This window comes from Panthera onca, chromosome B1 (genome assembly GCF_046562875.1).
Source record: "Panthera onca isolate mPanOnc1 chromosome B1, mPanOnc1 haplotype 2, whole genome shotgun sequence".
NCBI lineage: Eukaryota > Metazoa > Chordata > Mammalia > Carnivora > Felidae > Panthera > Panthera onca.
Window position 1 is genome coordinate 8,064,654 of NC_138342.1, and position 20,905 is coordinate 8,085,558.

Consider the following 20,905-nt stretch of genomic DNA (forward strand, 5'->3'; position numbering starts at 1 on the left):
CTCAGCTGTTCCCAGCTGCCTCTGGACGGCCCCACCTAGAGGCTTCCCGGGATCAGGGGCTCATCTGGCTCCTGGACCATTGCATTTGCGCCCCTAGGAAGGCGGGCCCAGGTCCAGGGTGGGGCCTCCTCTGACTCTGGGAATGCTCAGGTGAGATGGAAGAGCCCAGGCTACTGGAGTGATGGTTCCTTCCTCCTTGTACTTTCCAAACAACTGGCTGGGGTTCTGCCATAAATGGCAGAAAACCACCAGGACCCCTGGCCCCTTGCCCATGGTAGACCTCCATGCTCAGTCAAGACCCCGCACCCAAATCAACAACTACTGAATTTGTACCCACATATCCACCCCCTACCAGGAACTGTGCTGGCCTGAGCCCCTAGATCATGTCACCAACACTCAGTCCCTCCCTTCTACCCATCACCTCTGGCCCCAACACTGCATGGCTTCAAGCATACCATCCCCATTAGGGTACAGGCTTCCATAGCTATTTTGCAAGAAAAAAACAAAACAAAACAAAACAAAACTCACACTGGAGTCTCCACATCAAATTCCTGGGCAATCTTGAAAACTCACGACGTCTCTGGATGTCTCTACTCTTTAGTTCTTTATTTAAAATAAAATTAAAAAAAAAGTCTTTATGTCTGAGAGAGAGAGAGAGAGAGTGTAAGTCGGGGAGGGGCAGAGAGGGAGACACAGAATCTGAAGCAGACTCCAGGCCACCCGCACAGAGCCTGATGTGGGGCTCGAACTCACGAACCGCAAGATCATGACCTAAGCTGAAGTCGGATGCTCAACCGACTGAGCCACCCAGGTGCCTGTGTACTCTTGTTTTTAATCGGTGTGAAAACAGCAAGATCCAGCAATGTGTTACAGAAGGAAGCCCTCTCTCCTTGCAAAGTACCCGGTCAAAGTGAAGTCGGCTATGAATATTTTGGCTACCCCCTCTGGGAGTTGGTTGTTTAATGGCAATCTTAATGGGTTCTGAAGAGGAAGGCGGTCTCTCCACTGTCCCTGCAGGGCCAGGGGTGGGGCAAGGGCCACACTAAGGTCGGGCCAGGCTGCAGCTGCCACAGCTAATAAGGTGACTCACTTCCCTGATAACGCGGCTGAGAAAAGTGCAGGCTACCTCTTGTCCCTTTCCTTTGGCTCAGGCACACCTCTTGAGGCGGAAGACGTTTGGCACCAGGGAAGGAATGTGTCAGGTCAAGTCAGGAAGAGCGGTCTCTGAGTCTGGGCCTTTCCTTTGCAGTTCAGAAAGACTAGAGTAGGAAAAAACCAAAACGCCCGAAATCTGTGCTTTGGCTCTCAGTGGACTCCAAGCCTTGGCTTGGAGTCAAAGTGACCTTGGCAAGTTCCTTATCTTCCCTGGGCCTATTTCTTCCACCTTGAACTCCTCGCCATAATAATTCCTACTTCCTGGGGCTGTTTGGGGGAGAACTTTCAAGGAGCGCTGATATAGAACGTCCATTTCACTCTGCTGCCTTAAATATAAACTTTGTCAGGAAACGGGTGTATTTTGCTTCTTTGTAGTTTTTGTTTTACATAATGATTATGTTTTCTTTTCCTAGTAAGAAAAAACAACCCACGTATTTTAATCCTGTAAAAGGCTGACCGAATAAAGAGCGCATGAGAAAACCGGGAGGGGGGGTGGAGCTTGTGTGATCACATCCAACAGGCCAGCTGTTCAGAAGCAGAAGTGAAAGTGAAATCAGGCCTCTCTCCTGTAGGGACAGGTACAAGGACTTCTTCCTTACACATCGCCACCGCATTGGGCATTTCTTTTTGCAGTCGGGACCCTCGGGGTTTAAATCTCCCTTCCGTTTAAGGATTACACACTCAGAGTTGAGTTTTAAAACACACACGTATTTCTGTCTCTGTGCGTACGGAATAAACATCTATAAATGGATATTGATCATTCAGGAAATAGATGAAGCTTTCAACCTAAGAAACGTCTACACCATTCGGCGGCTTTTTCACAGCACCTACAAGATGGGAACACGCACACTTTGCAACTTCTCTTTTCTGAGTTTCCGGAGACCCCTTGGCACGTGGGGCCAAGCACACAGCCCCAAGACCATGCTGAAGGCCAACGGTTTAATCCCCTTTATTGTGTCGTTTTGCCCATTGCTGAGCTCAGAAACGGATGCAAGCACTCTTTGAGGCAGAGATGTGTAACGGGGAGCCTCTTGCGGGTATTAACGACTCCTCCAGTCTTAATATTGCTTTGTCCACGCGGAGTCTACGGGGGTTAAAAAAAAAAAGATCCACACTCCGGAACCTGCTGTCAAGAATGGGCGAACCTGAAACCTCCAGAAAATAACAGGGGATATCTCAGTGAAGACAGATCTCACAGTGCAAGTAAAAAATAAATCTGATGGCCACAGCGAGACATTAAAAATTAAAAAGAACAATGAAGAAAAGAGAGGGCAAGAGAGAAGCATAATTGCCATGAAAAACATTTCTTTTTAAAGTAACAAAGGAATATATAGATCTTGCAACGAATATAACACAGACAGCTGTTTTGAGTCGGGGCAAGTTAATCATGTTCAAAAAAGACAGGGTCTCCAGATTTCTGTGTGTTTTTTTTTGTTGGTTTTTTTTTTTTTTTTTTTTTTGCAGTGAAATAGTTTAGTTCCTTCATATAGAGACATATTACACAATGTTAACAACCATGAAAAACAATACAAAATGCCCTCAATTTACCAAGTAGAAAAATATAACTAGTATATATGGCAATTGTGAATCTAATACTGTACAGAAGTAATTTATGGACTTTACAAATAAATTATAGCTTAAATGCCCTTTTAAAATTCTCCTTTTTCTCTCTCTCCCCCAGATGTACACCGGAACTTACAACGGGAAAGGTTCCGAGCCTCACTTTATTGCTAATCAGTGCCAGTCAAATGTCCGGCCGACAAGCTCGAAGAATTTCTTATTTGGCTCGTGAAAGTATTCGTGCAGTTTACTGAGGAGTCTGGGGTCCACTCGGGGGTGCGCCCGGCCTTTGGACTCGTGCAAGCAGCGGTCCCGGCCGCTGTCCCGCAGGCAGTAAAAGCCCTTGGTTTTGTTAAAGTAGAAGTTCGAGGCGTTGATCTGCGGCGACAGCTTCAGGAACCGCTCGACCTTCTGGATCTCGGGGAAGGGGTCCCTGATGAGGCGGTCGCCGTCGACGATGTGGATGCGGCGCAGCGGGAAGAAGCGCAGCCAGTTGTGCAGGTGCACGTGGTAGAGGCTGCGGTTGAGCGCCTTGTAGCCCACGTTGAGCCGGCCGTCGCGCACCAGGAACTCCTCGATGGACGGGTAGGGCTTGCGCTTCTGCACGTGGTTGTAGAACACTTGGGTGTAGTCGGACAGCACGCGCTCGGACGGGTCGCGCAGGATGAGCAGCAGCCGGATGCCCGGGTTCATGCTGTGGACGCGCTCAGGCACTTTGGGCGACGTGAAGTACGCGGGGGTCTTCTCCACCGTGAGCTGCTGCGGGGACGAGAAGGGCATCTGGCCCCGGTACCAGCCCAGGCCTTGGCTGTAGTGCTCCTCCCAGTCGAAGAAGTGGACCTCGTTCTCGGCGGCCGCCACGTCGGGGTGCAGGCTGAGCATCTCCAGCAGCGCGCGCGTGCCGCCCTTGCGCACGCCGATGATGATGGTCTGCGGCAGCTGCTGCGCCGAGCCGTTGGGGGGCGCGCCGTCCCGGCCGTCGCCCTGGACGGTGGCCGCTCTGCGCGACAGCTCCGGCTGGCCCGGCTCGGCCCCCGGCGCGGCGGCGGCAGCGGCGGCGGCGGCGGCGGCGGCGGCGGCGGGGCGGGAAGGCACGGGCTGCAGCTGGGCCACCAGGAGCACGGCGCCCAGGAGCAGCGCCGCTGTGCTGGACACCATGGTGGCTTCACTGGGCCGGGCGCCGCTGGGTCATGAAGCGCTGCGGCGGGGAGAGCCTCCCGATCAGTGACACATGGGTGTCGCGGGCCGCCAGTTACTAGGAAACAAAGGGGGGAGATGTTAACCCCAAACGCACGCAGGCCTTCGTGGAGCTGCCAATGCCGTGTGATCCCGGGCAAGGCGGTCACCTCCCTACCTCCCTGGGGCTCCCCCCCCCCCCCCCCGTTTCTTTACCCCGTAAGGCAGGGCCGGTGGCAAACACTTCCTGTCTGAGGGGCCGGATGGGAAAGGTTTTGGGCTTTGCGGGACACAGGCTGGACGACGGCCCCAGGTATGCCCGTTTGGCTCCAGGGGCCACAGACAATTTGCAGAGGAATGGGCGTGGCTGTGCTCCAATGAAACTTTATTCAGGATGCTGGAATCTGAATGTCGTTATCATTTTCATGCATCACTTTTGAGTTTCTCAACAACTGTTTTCCACAATCTGTATGCTCAGCTCTCTGCACAGACACGGGGACAGATCTGGCCCTGCGGTCAGAGCTTGCCCAGCCTCTGCTGTAAAGGAAAGGGCCGGAAAGGTCTTTTGGACCTCAGCAAACATCAGTGAAATACCTCCTACCTGCCAGCCCCAGGCAGTGGAGCTGGTGACATAAAAAGCAGACGCTGTTCCTGACCCTTGCCACCCCCCAGGGGCTCCTGATCTAATAGGGCAGGTGAACCTGTATGGTAGACTGAATGATCAGATCTATTTTTTTTTTTTTAAGGTTTATTTTTGAGAAAGAGAGAGAGAGAGGGCAGGGCAAGGGCAGAACGAGAGAGGGAGAGAATCCCAACCAGGCTCTGTGCGGACAGCCGTAGGCCTGGTACAGAGCTCGAACTCCCAAACTCCAATATCACGACCTGAGCTGGACGCTCAACCGACTGAGCCACCCGGGTGCCCCGACTAGTCCCGATTCTTTTACGCCTCCTCTCTCTGCATCCAGCTCTTGCTACGGCCTCACCGTGTGGTGGGGTGTGCTCCCCGACGATTTGATTTGGGTCTGGCCAGCGGCCCGTGAGCGGAAATGACAACGTGCCGGTGGCCAGCCTAGGCCTTGAGAAGCTTTTCGTGTTGGCACTTGCCCTCTTGCTACTTCGGCCATGACCACGAGAAGAATGCCCGCCGGCCAGCCGCTGGGCCCCAGAGGATGATGGGAGACACGTGTAGCAGAGCCCCCACACCAGTCCACCGTGCACAGCACAGCCATCCTGGCTCGAGTGACAATGCATCACCGTGGCCGTAAGCCACTGACTTGTGGGGTGGTTGGCACCGCAGCATAAATTTGGCAAAGGCTAACTGGCATGACCTGGCTGCAGGCGTCAGTGCTGGATGTGCTCCGATTATAGTTTGCGCAGGGCAGCGTGTGGACACAGGTCCGCTCATTTTGCCTGAAACGACTGGGGACGGCTTCCCGGGAGAGGAAGTGTTTGAAGCGAGCCCAGAGGGACAGACAGGTAGGCCGGCTGGAAAGAGCAAAACTCCTTCCTGGGTGCAAGGCCGTTCTGCTCATCAAGTGGTTTTACGCTCTGCTCAGTTGATTGGCACCTTGACCCGACAGTTACAAGGTGGGAAGGAACGGCAGGTACCGAGAGGAGTCTTACCCAAGGACACAAGAATTTAGTCCGCTGCAAAATTCATAGCCCCCGTTCAAAACTCTGAACGCAGGGCTCTCTTTGCACAAACTGCCTGCCTTCTCTTCACCTGAGATTTATGACACTTAGGCACTGAAGTCCCACAAGGACACAGCCACTGCTGGGCGAAATGGCAAGGGGTTCCCCAAAACAAGAGGACTCATGTCCATGTTTCAGGGAGCTGATAAACAACAATCATCAAGAGGCGTTTGACCATCTTCCAGAAAAAGGGCATTGGAAGCTCTTGTCTGAACACAGTTAAGGAAGGGTTAGTGACAGGCCTGCCTTGGGGACTATGGGGATTATAGAGCCAGTAAACGTGTTCTCCACCGAAAGGGTCCGTCATCTTCTTTATGCCAGGTTTAAAATCCACTTTAATAGTTTAACACTGTATCCAGAATGGATAAATGAAGAATTTCTATGGTCTTCTATTTTTATAATCAAACCTATCGAATTCCCTGCCTCAGAGATCAACTCTATTAACTGCTTTGAAAAATGTGTATTAAAATGTATTAACTTAAAAAAGCAATTAAAAACTGGAAACGTGTAGGGGCGCCTGGTGGCTCAGTCAGTTAAGCGTCTGACTTCGGCTCAAGTCAAGATCTCTGAGGGTCTCGAGCCCCGCATCAGGCTCTGTGTAACAGCTCAGAGCCAGAAGCCTGTTTCAGATTCTGTGTCTCCCTCTCTCTCTTCCCCTCTCATGCTCTGTCTGCCTCTCCCTCTCTCAAAAATAAACCAACATTAAAAACTGGAAATGTTTAGAGAATCACAGAGCACTTGAGAGGGGACCTTCAAGATCAGTTGACCTAATTATTTAGGGGGGGAAAAGAGAGAGACAAAAAAACGTTTAAGGAGAGATGACCAGGCAAGATGTTGGTGCAGAATGTTCTACTGATTGAATGATGTCAAGTGAGTGGAAATTTTGCTTACCGAGCAAATGCTTTAGTACGTTTCAGTCAAATTTCATTTCCTTCTCAATGTGGGACTGACCCATATATGGATGGATCCCGCTGTGCTTGCCTTTCACGTGTCTGGGGTATACGTGTATGCCCACGCATATGCATACTTGTATATGTCTGTACATATATGCATGCGCTCACATGCGTGGGAGCCCGTGGGAGCCCATGTGCACGGGGTGAGGTAGGTGAAACGCAGGAGAGAGTAACTACTCCACACTAGATCGTTCCACTCTTAGTGATGAGTGCTGCTGACCCCATCCCATACCTCTGGATTCGGACTCAGGAAGCAACCACACACCCCAGTCCTTCCACACCTAAGGGACAGAATCAGGGGCCAGATCTGAAATTCAGATTTTCTAAGTATTCACGCTTTTCTTTCGCTATTATGAGGCATCCTGCTTAGTACAGTGTACATCTGAGTTTTTTTTTTTTTTTTTTCCTAAAGGGGGAATTACCAACAGCAGAGGAGAAGCTAAATATATGTGTGTGTGTGTGTGTGTGTGTGTGTGTGTGTATATATATATATATATATATATATATATAAAAATAACCTGGGCAGTTAGTAGTCTAAAAACTCCTCACTTCTACTTTAATACTTTCTAAAAATGTATTTACTTATGTCTAAAGTCTTGTACATTCCAAAAATATTTGAGGTAGATAGGAAAAAAATTAGCTAAAGTCTCATACACGTATGCTATATATATAGAGGGAGAAAAGCATGTATATGTATGAGCTATATACATATGTATAGCATGTATATGTATGGAACTTTAGCTAAGTGTGTAGATACACACACACACACACACACATATATATGGACATCTAAATACATATATAATATATTACACACACACAGTGGCCACTGTGAGACAACTTTCTCGTGTAGTAGTTTGGTAATTTGAACTCAGAGGCACAGCCAGAATTTCTGGGCCTCTAAGTAACACTCTTGGAAAAGAGAAGACCTTCCAGGTCAGGTGAACCTGTAAGCGAGGACATCAGAGCCACACTGATCCTGACAACGGGATTGTGCACATCAGAGCACATGAGGGCCACAGCGAGGAGGCCCAAGATGGCTTGTCTAAGGTCACAGAGAAAATCAGGCCTAGACCTCATGGTTCCAGCACTCCAGTCCTGTTCTCTTTCCGCTATTGTTGCTGTCTCCCTAGCATGTGGCCTTAACAGGTAATAATGGTAAAGTCTTGGGCATCCTAAAGAGGAAAGGCCCTCAAAAATCTAGTCAACAGTGACAAAGTCCCAGGCCACCTCCTCCAGAATCAGCTGACACACAGGGTAGGAACAGGACAGCATGAGGTCAAACTCATGTGTTCCCTTCAGTAGAGGAGTCGAAAGGAATCAGCCAGACTGTAGGGTCAGGAACCTTGTCTCTAGGTTGGATTTATTCAAAGTGACTTAACCTGTCTTAGCCTCAGTTTCCCCATATGTAAAATGGTAATAACTGTACCCACCTGAAATGATTTCCTTGAGACTGAAATGAGGTGATCTGTATCAACAAGCCCCGTCCATTAGAAATATGAACGTGAGCCACGTATGCCCTCGTTCATTTATCAAACAAATATCTAAATTTATTGAACGTATGCTACCTATCTGATATTTTAGTGAAGTTACGAGAGTAACTTTCCGTTTTTACCAATACCTTCTCCCCTCCGTAATGCCAAACAGCACCTCCCCCTAGTAGCTGTGCAGGATATAGATGATAGAAATAAACGTAGAACACACAGGTTTATTACATTTCCAGAAAAATTCCATTATTTATAGGCAATCAAGCGGCGCTCATGAAGGTAACAGTCACCCCTCCTAAAGGTGACAGGGACCATTTATTTAGACATCCCTGACAGTCACATCTTGCCCTAGGACAAAGCATCTATTATTAGAGCTTTTATTGTAAGTGTTCAAATGACCCAGGAGCCACACTAAAATTTTAAACTTTCAGGAGCCACATTCAAAAACAGAAATATTTTTATGTTCTCTAAAACGCTATCACTTCAACACATAATTCCTACATAATATTAAGGGGATACTTTCCACCTCTTTTGTATGAAGTCTTCAGAATCTAGTGTGTGTCCATTTATTTACTCCTACAGCACGTCGCAAGGCCACACGTGACTGGTAGCAGCCGAGGTGGCCGCTCAGAAGTTCACAGCGCTGAGTAGGGCTGCAATTTAAGCGAAGAAAGTGCTCTCTGAAAGTCAGATTCCCTCCCCCACCCCCGCAATGCCCCACTCACGAAGTAGGAGGAGGGCAAGTTGGAACTTTTAGGCAGCACAGAGATGAACTGATCATCCTCCCTCCAGAAGTGAACTAACGAATATTGAGCAAATGGAACCTTCTAGAAATTCGGAGCCCTGAGCTGGCATGGGCAGGGACAAGAATGCTCCACGGCACCTGGAACCCAGGCCACCTGCCTTGCCAAAAGCAATGACGGCAGCTCCCATTTGCAGTACCTGCTACTGAGCAGACCCTGGGCTGGCATCGTCCCACACTGGGCCCCCGCGATGTTCACTGCAAATCTTCACCAGAACTGATCTCACTACAAGAAAGAGATCAGAGAAGTTCAGTGGTTTGTCCAGAACGGTCGAGGCTGAATGCGGATCCAAACTCAGTCTGAGCAGGCAAAGCCAGGGATGTCACTGTCCCTGTCACTCCCCGGCGATGCCTGGAGTGAGGGTACGAGTAGTTCCTGGCCCTGACGGAATGCTTCCCTGGTCCTGTTGAACATTCGTGCCAGGTAACGACCCTTTGATGAGGGACAGGATTTCATGGAAGGATGAACAAAACAAACCCTCTCTTTCCTTTTGTAGATGGGTTAGAAGTTCCCAAAGAGAGATCCAGCCCCCTCTCTGTTCACTCCCCTTTATCAAGGACACAGTGATCAATCAAGCCCTGAGCTACGAAAATTCAAAAGACGAGTCCTTCCCATCAGCAACACGAAGCTTCCTTGGGCCCCCCGTGAAGGTGCTGACCACCTGCCAGGGACGGGAGGCACGAGGAGAGCCCACGGGATTTCTCAGATGGAGGTCTCCTGGTACCTGAAATTAAATCCAAATTCCTTTCCAGGCCTGGGGATTCCCCCAGGATGGGAGCTGCTGGTCTGTCCCTCTGGCCTCAATCTGCTCCTTCAGGCCACACTCCCACCTTGCTGACCTTTCGGTTCCTGTGAACACTCTGAGCTCCCGCCAGCTCTGGGCGCTGGCATTTGCCGCTCCCTCTTTCCAGGATGCTGGGTCCCAAGGCTTTCTGGGGCTGGTTCTTTCCTGCCGATTAGCTTTTATTTCAAACACTGGCTTTCCCTGCAACACGGGCCTGCCTGCTCTCTTGTAACCATATTCTCTCCCATCACCCGGTTTCGTATTCCTCATGTACTTGCCCAACCTGGATATGCTTGTTTATGGTCTGGTCTGCCCCTCCACCCGAGAATACCAATTTCAGAGCCCCCCATCAGTGTCCTGATGCTTTCTCTCTGCTGCCATCCCCCCAGGGCCTGGCACGATTTCTGTGCACAGACCTTATTTGCTAAATGAACATATCGACGGCAGTGCAAGGTTAAGCGAATGGCCCAAGGTACTGAGAAAGGCTTTTAATTCACTAGAAAGACAGACTGAACAGTTTGTCCGTGAAAAAGACTGTGTCAAACGGTAGTGAGGTTTTCAACCTGAGAGAGTCAGGCAGGAGCCAGGTATTGAAAGGGGGACTCAAGATTTCTCATGGCGACTGGACGAGATCACCTGAGAATCTAGAAAATATTTTAATTAAAAAAGGGGGGGGGAGGATGCAGCGAAATAACCCTTGGAAATATTTTAATTTTTCTCCTTAAGTCTTCTCATTACATAATTCACATCATGACCTAGATTTCAAATGTAATTAACTACAGTATATTCCCCGACTCCCACCACTGCAACGTATCTGTGGATAAAGTGGAATAACGAGAATATTCCACGAGAGGTAAGTTTAACGCGTCGGAAATAGTGCTGCCCGCAAGCCCTCTGTCTGCCCTGTATCTTCCCAGCCCCTCAACAGAAACTAGTCGTGCATCTGGCACAGACCAGAAGCTTCTCTAGGATAACAGGGATTCTCAGAACAGTCAACCACGAGTGTTTTCCGGGATTTAGCAAAAGGGTTGGAAAGGAAGACATTTCTTACTTGGTGCCCACTGGGTGCCAGGTGGTGAGCACCAGTGTATAAATCATCTCTTCCGATACTCGCAGCAAAACTGAGCAGTGGTTATGCTAATTTTATCTGACTTCTCTGAAGCAACGAAAAGGTAACGTGCAGTACTGGGAAAGCAAAGGAGCTGTTGCAATGGGGCAGATCCGGGCTGGTTTGCCTACAGCTCTCTGAACTCAAGTGTCTTCACCTGTCTGGGACTCAAAATGCCATTCTGCAAAATGGGTGCAATCTACTTCCATATGATGAAATCAAATCACCCGGGCCAAATATACAGCACAGGGGAGGCGTTCAACAAATGCGAGTGGCCTGCCTTTCTCCCTAGGACACGTATGGAAACACGCTATTCAGGTTAGAAGACCTTCTCAAGGTCACAGACGCCGGGGGTGTGAGAACTAACACTCCGTGGGCCGTCTCTAAAGCCGGTTGTGCTTCTTTTCCTTTGACTTGGGAGGTCTCCCCGTGGGCAGCGGGGAGTGCATTCGGGGCAGAGGGGAGAGCTTACAGGAGAGCATAAGAAGAGTAGACAGGATGGGATCTATGCTACTACCAGACAAGAACAAGCATCCGAGAGTGCTGAGTGATTTAATCTTCTGGAATGTTGGGGCGCCTGGGTGGCTCAGTCGGTTAAGCGTCCGACTTCAGCTCGGGTCATGATCTCACAATCTGTGAGTTCGAGCCCCGCGTCGGGCTCTGTGCTGACAGCTCAGAGCCTGGAGCCTGCTTCCCATTCTGTGTCTCCCTCTCTCTCTGCCCCTCCCCTGCTCATGCTCTGTGTCTCTCTCTGTCTCAAAAATAAATAAAAACATTAAAAATTTTAAAAAAATCTTCTGGAATGTACTGAAGCCTCAGTAAGACAGTTTGAACAACAGAACTGTCATTTCCGCATTCAACCAAAGTTCCGGGCAATCAACAGCGAAGGTTTTTCGTTCATCTTTAGGATGTCAACAACGTCTTCACTTTCACCTTTAAGCAACTCCTTAAGGGCACGTCGCGATGGTGTCGAATTTCCATCCTTGGCAGATCATCTTGGAAAGCAAGAAAGAGGAAGGAGATTCGGCTTGCGCCTGTCAGTCTATGAAAGGACAGTGATATCTCAAGACTTCCATAAATATTTATTTTCTTGAAATTGCCTGCACATGACACTCTTCAACAAATGTTGACACTCACTTTTGTTCAGATTTACTTATGGTAATTGCTGAGAGGCCTACCTCACGTGGGGTGGAAAGGGTTCAAGGCAGAAAGGACCCAAGGTCAGTCCACATAATGTAAATAAGTTTCCGTGGGTCACATTTACCTGGGGAAAGGAAGGGTCACTGGCCCCATTCTCCCCCCCGAAACACAAGAGGACTTTTCGAACACTGCCTCCTCCGGCCTTTCTACGCCTCCTAGCATCCACAGCAGCGCTGGGAGTTTCCATATTTACAAAAGGCTACCAGGATAATGCACAAAATTCTGCAGGAGTCAATGAAGAAGCTATCTGGGCAAGCCAGGGAGGGCAACGTGGTGGGGAAGGGGTTTGGGGCCAGAGGATTTCAACGATAGTGTTGTTTCTAGGCCTCTGAGAACTCCACGGTATCATGAGGCTGACAAATGCAACCTGTCCCGTAGGAAGTCTGAAGCCAACCCACACAACGTTCTTCTCCAAACGAGACGAGATATCAGGGTGGAAGGACCTTCGTGAGGAGCGGCCGGTGTGGGGGTGAGTAGAGCATCCTTCCCAGGAGCCCTGGGTGCCCCACTGCAATTGCCTAGCACAGGGCTTTCCAAAGGCAGACGTGCCCACCGGTCCCCCGGAGATCTAGTTCAAAATGCAGACTCGAATGGAAGGGGTCTGAAGAGAGGCCCAAGAGTCTGTGTTTCTAACCAGCTCCCAGGGAAACCGGCCTGCCCACCCTCAGCCCTTAGAATGGCAAGGACTCTGTGAGCTCCAAATGCTCATGTCCATTCAGGTTCAGATCCTGATTGCTCTGGCTTTGGGTGGGGGGGGGCAATTTTCCTCTGGTGTTTGTTTCTTACTATTGCTGGGGCAGTTTGTTTTTAATACCGGGATTTTAACAACTGTGGCAGACGAACTAGAGAGGGATCGGTCCGGCCACAGAGGTAGAATTATCTGTAGAGCAGGGTGGAGGGGCCACGCTGGAGTTAACAGAGGATTCAGAGCCAAAAATCCTGGCTCACATCTCTGCTCTGTGATTCCAAACCCCCAAGACAGCCCTGAAACTTGGGAGCCTCAGATAGAAGGCACTGGCTCCATATAGTAATTGCAAGGATTAAATCAAACACCCTATGTGGATGCTGAGAATGTTCCCATATTGCCTGGCCCATGGCAAGCCCTCAAATCATGGTAGCTATTCTGGTCCCTAAAAATAAAAAAAAAAAAAAAAAAAAAAAAAAAAAGGCGGCTGTGTGGTATAAATGGGATCTGGAGATGATAATTAGTCAAACACATTTGTTCATGATCCAAAGTACTGCGGTGACTCAACCAGGCAGGGGCTCAAGGAAGAAAGACAATGGCAGGTAGAAAGGCTCCAGCTCTCTGTGACTGAAGGGGTGTGCGGTGTAAATGCCCCCCTTGGTAGATCCCGAACAGCCAGGTGAGTGCAGCGGTGAGGCCCCGGGGAGGGAAGAGGGAGGAAGAGACACTCAACATGTTTAATCTGCGTGGCTGTGCACAGAAGGCAGCAGTGACCTAAATAAATCCTTCATTAGAGGCAGAAACACACTGGCACAGGCAGTGCTCGGCAGAGCTCTGTGACAGGAGGGCGGACGGGGCCTCTCTTATTACTCGGTGCAGCTGAGTGGAAAAGGGGCCGTGCTAGCAGACAGAAGACGGGAGACAGGCCTCCTCGGTGTACCTGGGTGTGCGCAGCGTCAGGCCGGGGGGACCCAACCTCCCGACAGGGGCCATCTGATTGGGGGGGGGGGGGCGGGCATGGCTGGGCCCCATAGGTGGGGACAGCCATGAATCCCTAACATGTCCCCCGAAAAGACACACAGGGCGTCCGCGGCCAAAGGGCCATCTGCCATCATCCTGTCCCACCCTTATCCCGGCAGAAGGGGTCGGTAGGGTAGGGGGAGCATGCGGACCCCAAGGTCAAGCACGCAGGGGGCTAAACTGAATTGGAAATCCAGGTCTCCCGACTCCTAACCCACTGGATCCCAGAGACCTGGAAATCGAGGCTTGTCTCGTGCTGGGGCAGCGAACGTTAGAATAATTTGCTGCTGAAATACACATGAGCACAGCAAAGGACATCCTTCCCCTAGACGAGCAAGGCGGAGGGAGGATTTATCTCATTTCTTGAGCCAGCCTGTAGACAGACGGCGTCTCTGTCTCCCCTCAAAATCCCCACGTTGAAGCCTTCAGCCACGATGGGATGGCATTTGGAGGTGGGGATTCTGGGAGAGAATGAGGTTTCGATGAGGTCATAAGGAAAAGGACCCAAGATGGGGATAGTGACGGGGTAAGAAGGGAGACCGGAGGGGTCTCTCTGCCAAGTGAGGACGCAGCCTTCAAGCCAGGAAGAGAGCTCTCCGCAGGGGCTGAGCCTGGGGACATCCTGGTCTTGAACTTGGCAGATGCCAGAACTGTGGAAACGTTTGTTGGTGTTTTAGCGGGTCGCGTATGGCACTTAGTTACAGCTGCCTGAGCCCACCGACACACAGCCCTTACCGGTAAAAGCAAAGACAAGTGGGCTTCCTGGGACCGCTGTGTATTTCCTGGGGTAACAGGTGACATCAAAGGGCAAAGCTGGCTGGACAGTGGGGACTGCAGCCAGCACCCGTGGATGTGATCTGTCTTAAAGAGGCAGCAGCTGCCAAATCCCTGGATGCTGGAGAGGAAGGACCCGTGTGACCTGATCTTTGAGGTTTCCAAGATTCAACTGTGAATATTTCCGTGAAGGCTCCTGATTTTCATGAACGTCACAAACAGATATTAGTTGTCAAGTGTGGTGAAGGTCGGGAGGTGGGGAGGCCGATGGGCGAGGCTGCGGAGACTGATGCCTGAGGTCCAGACTCTGCCCAGAGGTGATCACTTGGGCAAGGCACCCACAGTGTTTCTAAAATTGTCCTGAGTTACTGGGGATATAGAAAGAATCTAGCCGCTGTCCTCAAAGCACCCTGCAGAGGAGAAGACAAGCATGGAAGGGAAGTGATCACCACATTCAGTGTGAGCGTAGATGCAGCCACAGTTACACGACAGCCCAGAGGCAACGCTGAGCTGGAACGAGGGCAGGGACGGCCCGGTAGGAGCCCTCGGAAAAGGCAGCCAATGTCCAGGCATCATCTGGGAGGAGACCTGGGGTCCGTTTCTGCACTGGGGCTGCTTCGGAGATGCAGCCTGTGGGACACGGTGGTAAGGCTGCCCCAGCCGGCAGGCGTGGGGTCCGGAGAGGCGGCAGGCTCAGGGATTTAGAAAGACGGGGAGGGGGAAAAGAGCCTCGGCAATGGAAGGCAGCATCAGGTCCTGAGCCTGAATCCCAGCAGCACCATTCACATGCTCCAAGTGGGGGCGGGTTAACGGAAAATCTTGGAAACTACCGCGCACGTTTGGCCCAAGAGTCCATCTTTCCTTTTGAACATGCCTGTTCTTGGTTTCACACGATCGTTTAAAAACAGACATTGAAGTGAGCACTTGGCATTGACAGGCACCGTGAAACTCACCAGCGGGTCAATGAGGAAGCCGGTCCTGCCTGAGAGGAGCTGAGGGGAAGCAGGCATGTGGACCATTAAAGCGGGGGGAGGGGGGGGGGCCGTGGCTGGTTTGGATTTTATACCGGCCGTATTTCCTCCTGTCCTGAATTAAAGTGTTGCTCTTCACGTGATGGCACCGACTAAAGCAACAGCTTGTAGTGTTTTCCCCCACCACACACATTCCCACACGTGACCGTGATTTCCTTCTACCCCTCGCTTGAAACAACTTGAAAAACACTATTCAAGTTGACTAATCCTCTACTCTGAAGCTTTGGGTTCTACGAAACGAGCCAGTATTTCATCTGCCTCTGACGGAAGCATTACGTTCTGTATAAGGAGTTTACTTAAACTGGGAGTTCCTGTCTTATTTTCTCTCTCCCGGAGTGCCCCTGAATGTAGCCAGAACACCTAGACCCTGCCCTTGACCCAACCGTCTCTGTGATCTCTTGTTATCTCATTTCAGTACCTTCAGATGAAACATCCTACTACACGTTAAGTTAAATCTATCACCACCCGGATGATTCTCTCTGAATGTTGATGCCAAAATGATTTCTATTTTATACTCTTAATATAGTATTTACTTGTTAGGTCTTACAGTATTTGAAACAACCGGGCATCAGGGGAGGACATTCAGAGATCATCGCGACGCGGGAGGCTGGTGGTTCAGAGAGCGGGTTTGAGTCTTGGCTCATCCCTGACTCCCACTGGGTGACCAACAGCGAGTGATGTGGCTGTGTGTGCCTCATGTCCTCCCCTGAAATGTTGGGGTGGTGAGAGCGCCCACTCTGCAGATTGCCATGAGGACGAAAGGGCACGTTACTACATGAAGTGTAGCTTGTGTGTTCGTGTGTGTGCGCACCTGTGTGACAGCTCCAATGAGGAACTGAATTTTCAAGACTTCCTGCTACTCTCACACGCCTTCAAGGCCATTAACGCATTAATGAAGGCAACCCACACCTTGAGGCCCTGCAACCTGCTAGCCCATAGGATGCTTCAGCGACAGGAGTCTCGATAGGCATCGAAACAACAAAACTGACGGACCCCACGCTGCCTTTCGACTTTGACAACCACCTTCACTTCCCCCACCAACTGGTCTGAACATGCAGACCGGGCTGTGGACTCCAGACTGGCACCCAACTTAAACCAGCAGGCTCATTAGCATCCAATGTACCCCGGAGAAGGAATAGGTTTGACAAGGAACAATAGTTCAAATTAAATGAGGCTTGAAGATCGTGCTGAGATTTCTGGTTTGGCTTTCCATCATTTGTCTTCAAATGCTGAGAGTCATAAAGACTAAGACATTGAATAATGTTGAGTCACTAAACCGGATTCCAAGAGGATTGCCTCTTACCATGACTATCTTCCTTCTTCCCTCAGACACAACCCAGGAGCCTAGGTCATCCACTCAGGACACAGATGCCAGGCCTCCTGCGTGCTGGTCCTCTCGCTGGCATTGCCCAGGGACACGGGAAGATGTGTCCTCTCAGCCCCAAGGGGGCTCACTGTGTAGGGGGCAAGACAGGGAGACAAGCACTTCCAGCCTGATGAGATGTGGGAGGCTATGGGAGGGACACTATTTTAGCAACTTAAAAACCATCCAAGAAGAGGGTAGTTTGGGACATGCTTCATGGAAAACCCCTGAGAAATATTCCGAGGGCTGGTGAGGACAAAAACCAAGTTCAATGCTTTTATTTTTTTTTTTTCTTGAGAGGGAGAGAGAGTGCAAACAGGGGAGGGGCAGAGGGAGGAGAGGGAGAGAGAATCTCAAGCAGGTTTCATGCTGAGTACGGAGTGTGAGACAGGTCTTGATCTCCTGATCTCACCACCCTGGGACCAAGACCCGAGCCAGACTCAAGAGTCAGATGCTTAACCGACTGAGCCACCCAGACACCCTCAAGTTCAATGCTTTTAACTGAGGTTCAGTGTAAAGCAATAACAAGGAAATAGAGAAATGAATGCAGGGGTGAGGGAAGATCAAAGGGAAGATCAAAGCAAGGGAGTTCAGATCTACCAGGATTTAGACCCTGCCTTAGGTATTTGCCCGTGGAAGAGTCACTTTCCTCTCTGGGCCTCAGTTTCCCCACCCAAAGACAGAAATCTTTTCTTATCATCTTGAGTGGCTACAAGAATTAAATGAGAGGGGCGCCTGGATGGCTCAGGCGGTTAAGGGTCCGACTCTGGATCAGGTCATGATCTCGTGGCTCATGGGTTCCAGCCCCGCGTCGGGCTCTGTGCTGACAGCTCGGAGCCTGGAGCCTACTTCCGATTCTGTGTCTCCTTCTCTCTCTACCCCTCCCCTGCTTGCACTCTGTCTCTCTCACTCTCTCGAAAACCAATAAACATGAACAACAAAAAAAAATTTTTTTTGGAAGAATTAAATGAGGTATTGCAGGGGACAACAACAACAGCAGCAGCAACCCTGGCCCACCTGTATAGGACAGGTGGATCCTTCCTACACAATCATATTTGCTCAGTCAACGGTGCTTGATGACATCGGCCTGAAGAGAAGCACAAAGGAACGATAATCACAACAATTTCGGTTTTATAACAACGGGTCTGCTTACATAACTGTCACTAGTAATGAGAGAACCACACCCTTCCCAAAGTTGGCAATAAGAAAAAAGCACTCTTGGGTGCAAACAGGAAATTCTGCTGTGTTGATAGCCAGGCAGAGAGATACAGATGACAAGAAAAAAGCAGAATTAAAAGCCTAAAGTGGCTCTTAATCTAATGTTTTTAAAGGACAGCCATTATGAGATAATTAGCCTTTGTGCCATCTTTAGGGAAGGACCATAAAGCACCATTCAAGTAAGAAAAGGCAGCAGGTGAAGCCAATTCTCAACACATGGGGTCGTGGAAATCAGAGGGGCCCGGTGGCCTGTGTCACCAGGATCCTCACGAATGGCTCCCTGCCAACCTACAGCCCTTCTGCCACTTTTGCTGAAATTGACGGTGAAGGAGGGGTAGTTGGGGATCAGCAACGGAGAAGGAGTAGCTGGGGATCAGCCGCGGAGAAGGGGTCGCCGGGGATCAGCAGCCAGCAAGGCAGGCCCCACCCCTCAAGACTGAAAGTGTAAAGAGGTCCCCGGACCAAGGCTGGGCGAGGCTGGGGAGGCTCGTGGGCACACAGCTGTTACCGGAGCTCTACAAAGGACAGGCCACTGGGTGGAGGTGACTCTACCCAGGGAACATCTTCTTGGGACAAAGGAGAGCTGCCCATCTAAGCTCGAGAAATCTGAACGCAAACATCAGCCTCCTCTCCAAGAAACAGAAATATCTCTATTGATAATAATGGCACTTTCGGGGCACCTGGGTGGCTCTGTCGCTTAAGCGTCCGACTGCAGCTCAGGTCATGATTTCACGGTTCGTGAGCTGGAGCCCCGCGTGGGGCTCTGTGCTGTCATCGCAGAGCCCGCTTCCGATCCTCTGGCCGCCTTTCTCTCTGCCCCTCTCCCGCTCACGCTCTCTCTCAAAAATAAGTGAGCTTAAAAAAAATATATGTTTATAATAATGACACTTTCACTTCTCAACTCCACTGGAAACCCTCCCACACCCCTTCTCACCATGCAGGTCCCCACGTTCTTCAGCAATCCTGCATTGATCTCCTGGACCAGGCGCGGGGGGTGCACAGCTCTAGAAGCGGTGGTTTGCCCCGCTCTCCAGGGAAGCTGTTTCCTGAGGGATGCGGCCGAAACAGCAAGTGATGACACTAATGTCACCTGTGTGGGAAGGCACACTCCAGGACAACTGCACAGGCAGGGCCACGCTAGGGTAAGGGAGACGAACACCACCTCCCCAGGCAGCCCCTCCTCCCTTGGCTGCTCGTCCCAAGTGGGCTGGTGGCAGGCCTCGGTTCACGAAAGTCTCCCAGAGACCTAGAACGACAGAACACCTGCTGTCTCAAACGGTGCACATCACAAGCGAGAGGGGAAGAGAAAATGCACAATGCATGGGCGGTTCTCAAAGCTCTGGGCCAGATGTGACACGCGTCACTTGGCCTCACTGTCCTTGTGCACAGCAAGTCACACGGCCACGCCCACCTCCCAATAGGAAAAGTGCAACCCTCGTGTGTGTCCACGGGGCTACCACACACACATTTATTCATCACGCAGCGGGGGCAGCGGACGGCGAGGGCATCCAGGACAAGCCTGTGACACGGCCCATAACTGGGGAGGATGGGGAGAGGGCAGCCGGGCACAAGACTGCACAGGCAGAATTCTTGTCCACATTCCTGATTTATCTGGGGGAACGCGGGGTGGTGGTGCTACGGTCTGAATACGAGGCATTGGAAGGAACAGCAAACAGCGAGCGTGAGGCTTGAAAGACGGGAACGTGGACGCCGTGCTGCGGGGACTTGAATTTCATTCCTTTTACTATATAAAAAAAACAAAACGGGAAAGCTAGCCTCTGATCACCCACTATGCACGTGAAACCTCCTGTACGAATCACCACATTTAATCCCGACAACCCTGAAACAGAGGGTACTGGGGTCCTGCATTATTTCTTAGGTGCCACCTGCCTGCCGGGCACTGGTTCAGGCTGGTTCCAGGTTTGGGGGCTCTAGACAACACCTCCGTCCTCCTACAGTTTCACCTACTGAAACAGATGAAACATTAAGTAAATAAGTGTATAAACACGCATAATTGAAAATCACGAACAATATGTGACTTCTGGAGAGACTACCTTGCCCAGGGGGATGCCGCCGTGAAGCGAGGCGGCCGGGCACGGACCTCCCCCTGTGTTTCAGAGTCCTGCACTGAAACGCTGATACTGTAAATAATGGGGCTCCTAGGGATGTTCTGCATCGGGGGACAGGGCAGGGACCCGATTATGTTTTTGCGAAGTCTGCTTGGGTCCGGGGGAGAGCTTAACATAGAGAAATACTGCAGATTGCAAATAGCCGTAAAAGTGACGGAGCTGGGGAGGCAAATAAAAGTGAAACCAGAAGAATACAAGATGTGTGTTTCAGCTGAAGACAGCAATAAAAGAGACAGGACGCGGAACAGGATCAATTCCCGGCTACAATGTACAAACATGAGCGTAAGAGTTGCTCAAAGGCAACAGGGACCAATTCAGGGTTACGTAGTTGATGGGCTCCGGCCCCAGTGGGACACCCTCCCACTGTTTCAAATGTCTGTGTGCCTCCGTTTCCTCTTCTGTGATTCTGGCCCGTGGCATGTGACCAAGTTTTTGGCGAATGGGACCTATAGGGGAATCCTGCACAGGCTTTTGAGAAAGATCTCCTTCTCCAATGAAAAGAAGAGAGTCCCCCCACCTTGTTCTTTTTGTAAGAGCAGAACACTGAGAGAGGCCACCCCGGGGACAACATCATGGCCCTCTCACCAGCTGGGGGCGGGGGGGGGGTTCAGCTGGAAGGAGGAGGCAGACTGGAAGGTGAAATACTATCCTTACGGACATTCCTGATCTGCTTTTCAAACAAAATCAGCCTTACCATACAAGAAAAGCTAACCGGGGCCACTCAGTACTGCATTACAACATTTGGTCTGTACCAGGCTCTCAAATAG

At 50.6% G+C, this 20,905-nt stretch overlaps 1 protein-coding gene across 5 annotated transcripts in view; it reads right to left on the reverse strand.

The window, feature by feature from the left end:
- Window positions 1-2,080: 2,080 nt before the first annotated feature.
- The window catches only part of HS3ST1 (heparan sulfate-glucosamine 3-sulfotransferase 1), a 29,718-nt gene continuing 10,893 nt past the window's right edge, over window positions 2,081-20,905 (reverse strand). For 2 of the 5 annotated variants that reach the window (XM_081795492.1, XM_078446260.2), the window contains exon 2: window positions 2,444-3,970. In XM_081795492.1, the coding sequence (XP_081651618.1) occupies window positions 2,890-3,873 (984 nt within the window). In that variant the 5' untranslated portion in view covers window positions 3,874-3,970 and the 3' untranslated portion in view covers window positions 2,444-2,889. Of the gene's footprint in view, window positions 2,308-2,443; window positions 3,971-18,943; window positions 19,368-20,905 lie in introns of those variants that run through there. The other 3 variants (XM_060655430.3, XM_060655429.3, XM_078446261.2) reach the window with 3 other exon arrangements.